This window comes from Sitophilus oryzae, unplaced genomic scaffold (genome assembly GCF_002938485.1).
Source record: "Sitophilus oryzae breed Bouriz unplaced genomic scaffold, Soryzae_2.0 scaffold_85_pilon_pilon, whole genome shotgun sequence".
NCBI classification, from domain to species: Eukaryota; Metazoa; Arthropoda; class Insecta; order Coleoptera; family Curculionidae; genus Sitophilus; species Sitophilus oryzae.
The window spans coordinates 2,126,568-2,138,592 of record NW_022147483.1 but is presented as its reverse complement, the minus strand read 5'-3'; the positions used below and the strand labels follow the sequence as shown (position 1 = coordinate 2,138,592).

General features: G+C 32.9%; 1 protein-coding gene across 6 annotated transcripts in view; it reads right to left on the bottom strand.

Annotated features, from left to right (window-relative positions):
* LOC115890121 (cyclic nucleotide-gated cation channel subunit A) overlaps positions 1-12,025 on the bottom strand; it is a 64,795-nt gene that overhangs the window by 9,231 nt on the left and 43,539 nt on the right. For all 6 annotated transcript variants that reach the window (XM_030910270.1, XM_030910268.1, XM_030910269.1 and 3 more), the window contains 3 exons: positions 11,689-11,875; positions 10,986-11,129; positions 10,705-10,836 (listed from right to left, as the gene is read on the bottom strand). In XM_030910270.1, the coding sequence (XP_030766130.1) occupies positions 10,705-10,836; positions 10,986-11,129; positions 11,689-11,875 (463 nt within the window). The remainder of the gene's footprint in view (positions 1-10,704; positions 10,837-10,985; positions 11,130-11,688; positions 11,876-12,025) is intronic.

The window sequence follows — 12,025 nt, the reverse complement described above, 5'->3', positions numbered from 1 at the left end:
CTTTACAGCAATATAAGCTATAATATGTTTTTTTTTCAAAAAATTACTGAGTTATAGCCAATTCTTATAATTTTTAAACAATTTCACTTAGTTAGCCATGGAAACAAGTTCAATCGCCGTTGCTTTCAGAAATGTGAAGCTGTCACATCCAAACTTTGTAAATTAAAATAAACAAAAATTGTAAATATGAAATTTTCAAGTTAAGAAGAGCATGTAGATACTCGTGCATCAATAGAGTGGTTCCAACATAACTTTCATTATACCTATTATCATAATAATGCAGGGATAGGAAGAGGTGGACCAATTGCATGGGCCTCCTCGATCACCTGACCTATTGTCAATAATAATCAATATTTTTCTAAGTAAAAATATTGATTTTAATAAATAACAATGTCTGAGTTACTTTGTAGAAAAATATGCCTGAGTCACCAGCGCAATTATAATTGAATAAAACAACCCAATTAACATTCTGTTAGTAACTTGCAGCAGGAAATATAGTACTCGCCGACAGGATGCGCTATCCCTGCAGGCGTGAACAAACTGTAAACAAATATTAGCGCATTATATTGTCACATTTTTCTCTAATACAAAAATACATGTGGATAGCAGCACTATACTCCTTATTCCTTAATATTTTTATTCAGTGTCAAAACATAAAAACTACTAATTTTATTACATTTTTTAATTTTTTCTCACAACAAAAACAAACAGACATAAATTCTCCGAACTCGTGTCTTTTTTTTCTGTAAAAAAATAAATAATTGGTACGCGTGTATGAAAGGGAAAGTACCTATCTAGTTACAGAACAACGCACAACGATTATTTTGCAATTATAATCATAATAATAATAATCGTAAATCACGTGCTCCCAGAGCGTGTCATTTTCTTTTGGAGCATTCAGAACGTGAAAGATAGCGGAAACGTGAGTGAACACTTTTTTCTTCATTATCGTAGCGCGATATACACAAGTTTCATTGTTCTTAACTATTTAAATGGATCATTTATTGTCTATTTGCACCAAAAACGCGTTATAATGTCATTTTTACAGCTCGTAAAATCAGAAGACTCAATAAAGGAATTTAGAAATCGAGGGAAAGTAGAACTCAAGAACCTGGAAGAAGAATCCATCCTTAACCTGGAATGGGAATCCCCCAACGGTCCAAAACACTCGAAGAACTTTCTATGGACTTACGACCGAGAAAAATCAAATATTTTCCTTGATTTAAGAAGGAACAGTCTTCGGATTATCACGGGGTTTTAACAAGGGGTAAGAAACAACGACAAATGCAGATTCTGTGGGGAAAATGGGAAAACACCGGAACACCTCATCACTAAATGCGCCGAAACAACAACCATTCATGCCATAAACTTTGGTACGACTGATATCGGAGATGGAGAACTAACCTCTGTAAAACCGTCTTAGATACTGACTTTTGTGAAAACCCTGAGACTGTATGATAAATTATAACTCAGGAAAGAGGGCCTACTCCTGTTCAATCTACAATGTGTATACAGAAAAATATAGAATTTAGAAATAATCAATGTTAAGAATTTCCGGTCTGTATAACTTAATTGATTCCCACTATAGCGGTCACTTTTACTAAATCCAAGGTCATCCAACTGAACGTTATGATTATTAAATAGCTTCGAAATTATTCTTGCATAGTATTAAAAATTACTGTATAATTTTTAATCCTATATAATTCCCATCTGACATCATCGTCATCATTGCTTTATGATGATATAATGGATTATACATTGTTCTCAACACTGAATACAGAACACAAGAATATTTTAACGTTATGATGTAACTAAAAACTGTAAGCTTTGAAAGATCTAAAAACAAATTGTGAAAGATTTTTAAATTCATCCCCGAGAAGGGGTGAAATAAATAAATAAAATAATTACCCCACTTTTTGAAACACCCCGTATGATTTTTTTAATATATATATATATATAATATATATATATATATATATATATATATATATATATATATATATATATATATATATATATATATATATATATATATATATATATATATATAACTATATATATATATATATATATATATATATATATATATATATATATATATATATATATATATATATATATATATAAACGGGATTTGGTTTAGTATTTAATACTCATTTCCATTAAGTATTTAATACTCATTGATATATATATATATATATATATATATATATATATATATATATATATATATATATATATATATATATATATATATATATATATATATATATATATATATATAAACAGGATTTGGTTTTAGTATTTAATACTCATTTCCAACTACAGCCTATTGCTGCCTTCCCGTTACCCTACGCCACACATCTCGATTTAGAGCGTCATCAGCTTCTAGGTTACGAGCTTCCATTGCTTCCGTAACCGTTCCATTCCAGGATTTTCTAGGTCTACCTCTCTTTCTTCTGCCCTGGGAAGCCCATTGAAAAACTCTTTTTGGCCACTTGCTCTCCGGCATACGCAGAACATGTCCAAACCATTTTAAGCTGGATTTTTCGATTCGATCCAGTACTGTCTCCTCCGATGCATTCATGATACGCCTGACCTCGATGTTTGTCTTTTTTTCCATCCTAGATATACCTGCGCTCCTTCTAAGATAGTCCATTTCAACAACTTGGATTTTGCGCTTCGCGTCTGCACTCAGAGTCCACAGCTCTGAACCATAGCAAAGAACTGACTCCATCAATGTTCTTCCAAGTCTCTTTTTAGTTGTTGCAGATAAGTTTCGGTCCCACCAGAGGCTGTTAAGACATCCAATAACTTGTTTGCTCTTCTGAATTCGGGTTTGTATTTCTTCTTTGCCCAAACCCTCGTTGTTGATAGTAGCACCCAGGTATTTAAATTTGTCTACTTGTTGAATCTGGACGTTATCATTAATGAAGACTTCAAAACAAGTGTTGGAATTGACAGCTAAGTATTCGGTCTTCTTTAGACTAACCTGAAGTCCCCATTTGTTGTATACTTGATAAAGCCTCTTAGTCATGAACTCTAGATCGTATGAGTCCTGCGCAATCACGACCTGATCGTCTGCAAAGCTCAGGGTAAATAGTGTGTTGTCCCCAATGGGTATTCCCATACCTTGATATTTCGTCTTCCATTCCCTAAGGGCTAGTTCGACGTAAGCGTTGAAGATCAGAGGAGATAAGCTGCATCCTTGTCGCAACCCTTTTGTGGTGTTAATTGGATTAGATAGCCTGTGTCCTATCTTAACGTACGATTCATTTTCTTTATATAGCTCTTTTATTATCTTAAGCAAAGGTCTATCTACTTCTAAGATATTCAATACTTCCCATATCTTGCTGCGGGGAATAGAGTCGTACGCTTTCTCCAAATCAATAAATGCTAGATGGACTTCTTGATCTACTGCTATCTTTTTTTCCATCACCTGCTGCAGGACAAAAAGGTTATTTGTGCAAGATTTCCCCGGTGTGAATCCGCTTTGGTCTTCCGAGATTTTGTCACCAATACTGTCCCTGAGCCTACCCTGTAACACCTTTCCAAAAAGTCTGTTGACCGAACTGTTAATGCTTAGGCCTCTATAACAAGTGGGGTCGTTACGATTTCCCTTTTTAAAGATGGACACTATGTGAGCCACTCGCCATTCTCGGGGTAGTTTACTTTGCAGGCAGCATTGGTTAAATAGCTCTGCCAGACGCCAGCGTAGTCTTTGGGTTCCACACTTTAACAATTCGGCTACAATATTACCAGGACCTGGTGACCGTCCATTTTTCATTCTTTTGAAACTTTGATGTACTTCTCTTTTGCTTATCATTAAAGTGCCTGCAAGGTTGTTCTCATCTTCTACTGCTTGGAATTCTGGTCGGTTTTCTGTCAGTAATTCTGCATAGTAGTTGCGCCATTTTTCTATATCCATTCTATTCAAGAGCTTGTCCGTTTGATTGGTTTTCATTTGTCGGATTGTTCTCCATACCTCAGTACTCCGTGCGCCCCCTATTAGGCTTTCTACTTGCTGGCCTACCTTCTTTCCCAAATATCTGTTTTTCCTACCTTAATGGCGGCTCGTACCTATCTATTTTTTTGCTTATAATGACTCCAGTTAGTATCTGTTCGGTCTGAGAGCCATCTTTGATAGAATTTTTGTTTGTCATTGATTAAGGCCTTTATGCTGTCAGTTATCCAAGCTGGTTCATCTTTTTTTTTTCTGCATGTTCTGTTCACCTAAAACTTCGAAAGCTACTTTTTTAATTAGGGTTTTTAGGTTGGTATACTCTAGGTCTCTCTCTATACTCTAGTTCTACATCGTACAGTACAGTTCTACATCGTACAGTATGATTTTTTTAAAAATTTCAAAATATGTAAAAAAACAAAATAAATGATGCGTGTTCAAGCGTTTTCCTGAAAGATCGTTTTTTAAATAACAAATGTAATATTTGAGGGGCGTTTTCACCCTCTTGGAATTTGAGATTCGGGAAACCCCTCCTTATTGAACCTCTACACCCCACAGTCAATCCGTTTGCCAAAAATCAGCTTTAAACGTCAAGCAGTTTAAGCAGAATCGTGATTAGTCACTGGTCATATTTTATGAAACACCCTGTATAAATTTTTTAAAAATTTTAAAATTTGTGAAATAACAAAATAAAATATACGTGTTTAAGAGTTTTTCCGAAAAACTCACCGGTTTTTAAATAAACAATATTCTAATACTTGAAGGGTGGTTTCACCTTCACTCTCTTAGAATGCGAGTTTCGAAAAATCCCTTCTTATCGAACCTCTACACCCTAGAATCAACCTGTATACCAAAATTGAGCTTCTTACGTTGAGTGGTTTGAACAGGATCGTGATTAATCAGTGAGTTAGTCACTTAAGGATTTTATATATTAGTATAGATAGATTTCACCCCTTCTCGGGGGTGAATTTAAGAAATCTTTCACAATTCGTTTTTAGATCTTTGAAAGTAACTTATATCAAAATTTATAGTTTTTACCAAAACATTGTATTTAAAAGGCTCTATTTTCTTGGACTATAAAAATCTAGTTTTCATTGAAATGTTGCTCTGCTGAGTTAGTTATTTCATAAAATAAATAATTGTATCTAATTATTGATGTTCACTGAGAAAGATTACAGTAAAAAAAATCAATACTCATAAATTAATTATTGTTTTGAATGTTGTTAAGTTTTATAATAATCAAATTATGGTTCTATTGAAACTTACCCATTTTTCCAGGACTGATATCGAATGGAGCTGGTCCATCCTGTATAAATCCAGGCCTGGGACATAAATCCTGAAACAAGAATATAGAAAATAATGTCTATATAATCCCTGATGCTTATACTAATCTACATTAATATCATATAAACACTAAATAGTACTATATTTTTAAAAAAATATATATATAGAGTGAGTCTTAAATAAGTGCAAATATTTTCAAGGCTGGTAGATCTCGACAAAAGAAACATATTTTCTCTTTACATTAAATCAAAATATTACTACATCTATATCTCTGACTACTACTACCCAACAATTTATTTTGTGTGGTCTCTGGAGCTTGAAAAAGCTTGAGAAAGAACTTGGATCCAAAACTTCTCAGAGACCAGCAGACAAGATCAATGTATGAGAACCATATAAATAGAGAATTGGAAAGTATTGTCAGTACAAATGACATTGAGAAACATTGGCTGGGCATTAAGCAAGCTTTCAAGAACACAAATGAAAACCTCCTCACGGCTAATCGAACAACAGCGAAAAACGAGTGGATGACTGAAGATATTTTAAAAATGATGGAACAACGAAGACAATTTAAAATCCAGAATAAAAAACAATACAGTTAGTCAAACGTTTTCGAAAGTATTTTGTTAAAGTAACTTCATGGCAAATTTCATGGTAATTCAAAACAATGTATTGTCCAAGACAACTAGCGTTTCCGTTGTCTGTCTGAGACTTAGCGGAGCTTATACATTTCAGGTTGATTTAGTTTGTTTATAGTGTAGTGGATAAAGAACACTGTACCGTAGTTCTGTTTTCAGTCGATAGAGTGAGTGGTTGCTGGAGATAGTGTTGCCAGAACTACAAATTAATTCGTAGATTTTACGGATTTTGTGTACAGTATGTTAATTATTCGGATTTTTTATCATTAAAATAAATTTAATAAGGTCATTGGCATGATTAAACAAAGAACGGCGTCAGGAGTTGGTTTGAAATGAAGATCGCTGTTACTTCATATGTAAAATTGGCTATGGTAAATATCACAATCGTGGGATTTCGAAATAATCCAAACGGGACTTTTCGATCACACGAGAAGTATTCAGTAACTGTGTAAAAGAATTTTTATTTTTGTTGTTTATTCTATGTTTAACACGAATAAATTTTCAATACATAAACGTGGATTTTTCATCCAAAGATATTTTCGTCAAACGTATTACAGATGTTACACATTGTAATATGGCAACACTGTTGCTTTCATATCCACACCGTCTTCGATGCGCCTTCGCTGGCCGAATTAGGAAAAATAAGTGTTTTATGCGTTGGCCGCATAACGATTGGTGTCTCCATCGTACAGCACTTGAGACGTAAGAGGAAATCAAATCAGCCTTGTCAACGCGTTAACAAAGTTATTCGACGTCTTTGATGACGTGCACACCAATTTATATTGATTTCTCTATACAAAACAGTGTTATAGGAAATGAAATTTGCACTGAATAAAACTATTATTGTTATGCGAACGAAACACTTATGAAGAGCTTCTTTTCAGCCATTTTTAAGATTGGTTTGTTCTGTTTACCGCTTCTTTCATTTTCGATGAAAAACAAACAAACAAATTTGTGTTTTTTGTCAATATTTTTTATCCGGACTGTTCGTTTGAATAAAGTTCGTGTTGTAACCATCAATATTAAAAGTAATAGAATGCCTTAATTGTATAGGTAAGTATACCGGGTGTTGCATCGTCGGACGGGACATAGGAAATCCCACGTAAATTTTAATGGGGTCAATTATTGGCTTCCCTAATTATTTTAGAGAATAATTCTATTTAGGTTTATTGAAGAGCACTAAAACCCACATTCAAAAGAATAACTTTAGATATTTTGATTAGCTCGTTTACGAGTTATCGCCGATTTCTTTTTAAATATTTCTCCTTTCTTATGGCCCTGTATTTACTTATGAGCACCAGTCATAGGCACCAGTCAAGGTAAAAGATAACTGTCAAATAAAGTTGTCATTTCAGAAATTTACCTATTTAGTGCTTTATTATTATTGAAAACTCATTCCTACATTGGAAATCTTAAAGATGTATTTATAAATACAAATTAATATGAATTAAAGCAAAATAAAGTAGTCAATTACAAGGTTAATTATAGTATTATTACAATATTCAATAACTTATTAATTTAGGTACTATTAAATTGTTAGAACTTTAGGATTTAAGAAGATGTTCAAATATTCCTACATCGACTGCTAGACCATAACTCAGGCGATCATAAAATTCTCTTCTTACATTCGCTAGTTGGTAAACTGAAATTCTATTGCATTCGGCAGAAATAGCATTTTTTAACTCGTCTAGATTTGGGTATTTTTTATCCTTGTATATCCTGTTTTTTAAATGGCCCCAGAGAAAGAAATCATTTGGCGAAATATCAGGAGACCTTGCTGGCCAATTTACTGTATGATTTAGGCCAATAACGTTTCCGTTAAAACTATTGTCTAAATATTCCCCGAACAGCCAGGGTACTATGTGCCGGGCAGCCACCCATTTGGTACCAAACTTCCTGATTTTCCCTAGCGTGGATATTGCGTCCTTGTTTCGACAAACCTGTGTTGGTTTTCTTTGTTCCAATATCGATAATTTTGAACATTGGGTTCATTATTTAAGGTAAACGTGCATTCGTCAGAGTTTTTTAAAAATTCCCTATCTGTGTTTGCTCTTTCCATTATATCAAAACAAAACGCCTGCCGCCGTATTTCGTCCCCATCTCGTAGCTCTTGGTGCTTTTCATATTTGAAATTATGCTGATCTTTCCATCGTTCTCTTCCACGCACAATAAAACTTCTAAGTCGGTATCATTTCTTGCATCTTCTCTTTGTTCCTGCCTTGCTTCACATTTGCAGTTATTTATTAAGAGTACCAGTGCTCTTCAATAAACCTAAATAGAATTATTCTCTAAAATAATTAGGGAAGCCAATAATTGACCCCATTAAAATTTACATGGGATTTCCTATGTCCCGCTCAATGATGCAACACCCGGTATGAGTGATCTATAGGTTTTAATGTTCGTGGTTCTTTGTTGTCACATCCCGAAAATTCCCGGTTGCCGGAAAAATGCATAGATAACAAACCAGGCCATCTTGATTCACGAAGCGGGAAATGAGAGAGGACGAATTTCATAGTTAGCTTATGCGAAAATATGAAAGCTTAAGCCTCGACGGGTATGGTTATGTTTTTATTAAGTTTATGCTAATTTTACACGAGAAAAAAACTAATAGCGGGGGAGTTTAGAACGTTCTTTTTGGTTAAAAATGGCATTAGTAAGTTTTTTATTAAGTTTCATGACGTGCACGATACTCATACAGGGTAAAAAATACAAAGAGAAAGATATCAAATACTTACTGTGGTGATACATTTTTAAAATTTACATTGACTTTCCTTCTTTAAAAAATAAATAGCCAATAGTTAGCCATCTTTAGTTAAAAAACATAATATCTTCATAATATAGGTAGTAGATTATATTTACAAGAAAAAAAACCCAGAAAAAAATCCAGTAGTTCTCAAAATTTAAGCGAAAAATCAGTTTTTCTTTAAATTTTCAAAGTAAAATATCTCCGTTATCTTAGACGTATTTGATAAACGGTAAAGAGAAAATATGTTCCTTTTATGAAGATCTACCAGCCCTGAAAATATTTGGACTTATTTAAGACTCACCCTGTATAAATATACTTGGCTTTACACAATTCCATATTATATGAGACTCCATTCTTTATTCTACTAGTTTTTTATTTCTTTTTATTTACGGCACATCATTAACAATAATAAACAAATATTTTTATCCGGAAATACATACAAAACCATCTCCAGATGACACTAGATGTGCTAAAATTAAACACATCCCTTTTTTTTCTCGTTGTCACTTTTCTCTTAAGATCATTTGAACAATAGACCAGCAATTTTTGATACCCCTGTATACATTTAAGGAGGTAATTAAAATTTTCAGTAAAGTTTATTTCTCTGGCTTCAAATTCTGCACAAGAATTAATTCCGAAAAGTAATGTAGAGGGTGTTGACAATCTATTTTTATTATAACACGCATATTTAAATATCTTTTTTCCATAGCAACTGTTAAAATTGCCTTATATCTATCAAAAATAGTAGATAAAATAGTACTTTAACCGCCAAGGGTAGATTAAATGATACTTTAACAGCGAGGATAGATTAAAAACTTTATTTCTTCTCGCACGTTTTTTAATTGCTTCCATTTTTGAAAACTTTTGTATTCCTTTTCATAAGTTATTCGGGATTTAAATGGAATTAGTTTGGATATGGCGTTTGTCGCCTCAGCCTGAATATCTGTTGGTAATTTACTTATTTCGTTTTGAGCCATTTCTGGCTCCAATTTAATCAGCATTCGACACGAAAGAGAATTAAAAAATATTGACTCAAAACTGACAACTAAAGAGACAGCTTTATTTATTTGTCAAATTACATAGAAACCAACGCCAACCCAGCGCAATATTTTTTCTACTCGTAATAAATTCCTTGAAATAATAATTTCTGAATATTTTTTAAAACGTAACTCGCTATGGAAAAATATATTGTTTTATACACGACGATAAAATTGCATTATCGTCTCGTATAAAAAATAACTATTAAATATCTCAAAAATCAAAGCTTTTAAACATGCCAAACCAAAAATTCACTAATAAAACTGACTCAAAAATAAACACTTTTTAACTATTTCATGATATTTGTGATGGTAAACTTGGCTGATTTTTATTCTAGGTACTAAAAAACAGCATAACATATCGAACGCGTTTAAACCATTTTACATAATTCTACTTTCTATGAATCTCATTTCTTTATTCCATTTTTTTTACTGCGGTACGTCACTGACAATAATAAATGAATGTTTTTGTCCGGAAATACATACAAAACCGTCTCCAGATGACACTATAGGGGCTAAAATTAAACACATCCCTTGTTTTCCTCGTTGTCACTTCTTGTCTTAAGATCCGACAGAGGGGGAGTATTAAGTGAAGAAAAGCAATCAAATGGCGGTCTAACGTTTACTTAAACCGGGATTTTCAGTAAAGCCCTGGTCAATTATCGTCTGACGCAATCGAGAGATGTTTATCAGAGCGCTGAAGACAAACAAACCAACATTTTGTAAAAGAATAAGACATTTTAACAACTCATATTATAAGATGATAATTATTGTGATTTTTTTTTATGTAGACTGTATGTTAAATACCATTCTTTTTTTTTTAATTTGCTGTATGTAGAACTAAACATCAGTGTCATGAATTTTAATAATAAATTATTGATTAATTTTATTAATCAATAATTTATTAATTTTATTTTAATTTTATTAATTATTGTGATTAATAAAACTGCGTTTATCTCATAAATCTTATCTGACTTATCAAATTTTTGTCATAAAACACTAAAGGTTTTTCCTTGTTAAATTACTATTTTCTTATCTTACCTCTGGATAATCAGATAAAGCTACCAATAGGTCGTCCTTGGCCAGACAAAAAAGGTCCGAATATCCCAGTGATCTAACATTGGCAGTCCTTCTGTTACCCGTCCTGTTTCCAGCAATATCCAAAACACTGACCTGAAAAAAGAAAATTAATTCCACATTAGTTGAGTACAATTACTTTGTTGTACAGGGTGTCTTATGAGTAGAGATACAAAGATGCAGTTTTCACAATACTGTACTAAGACAAAGCTAGTCATATTTTTTTTTAAATTTTTGTCTCATACCTCACCAAAAACACTTCCTGCTCCCAACGTTGCCAGCACTGCTGAACCGTTGTCAGTAACAACTTGAAGTCTTCCTCTTTTGACTATATACATCTCCTTACCGACATCGCCTTTTCTACAAATATAATCTCCAGGAGAAAAAACCTAAAAATCATCAAAAATTACATTTCTAGAGGAATCAGGAATCATTTTCAATTTCATTCTGCTCAATATTAGTTTACGGATTGTGAGTAAAATCTCACAAAAAGGTAAAGAATAATGTTAACCAATTAGAACTTTACATTTTTTAGCTTTCCTTCAGAAAACTAGCTAATAACTTCATTTAACTAGAATTTGTTGTGTAATGGTCATAGACAAAGTAATTATGGAGATATAAAAAAAATAATACAATATAATCGAAAAAAAAAACGGCGTCAGCGATGGCTATGAAATGAAGATCGCTGTCATTTTTATATAAAATTATACGAGGAATTTTTTTTGATCATACGGTATGTATTGTGTCTAAAATTGAAATAAAAAAATTCTGTGACAAAATTACGAAGTAAGTAAAATCGTGGCAACATTGCGATGTGAAGTGGTCGAATATTTTAATGACGTGCATGCCAACTTTTATTGACGTTATATAATTGAATCAGTCAAACTGCTTCAGTGAAACTGACAGGTGTGATACCACCTTAACATCAGCAACGGCAATAAAAATTACCTGAAGTTTTAGTTTCAGAACCAGAGCTTCTAAAAGACCTGGTTCGCAATCCTGGAATATCCTGACTTTTTTCAACGTGTCCAGATGCACCATGATAGCTATTTCAGCTTTTAGTTTATCTGGTAGGGCTGAAAGGACTCTTTCTTCGTCCAATGCTCCACTTTCTTGCCACGTGTATGCAAACCATCTAGGAAAAAATCAAATAAGCTTGTGAAGAAACCCGTATGTTCAATTTGATATTATGGAGAAAAACGTTAGTTATATATTGTTATAGTTACTCCTTAGGGGCATAAACGATCAGTAAGCGGAAATTTTTATCAGATCCCATCCAAAAAAG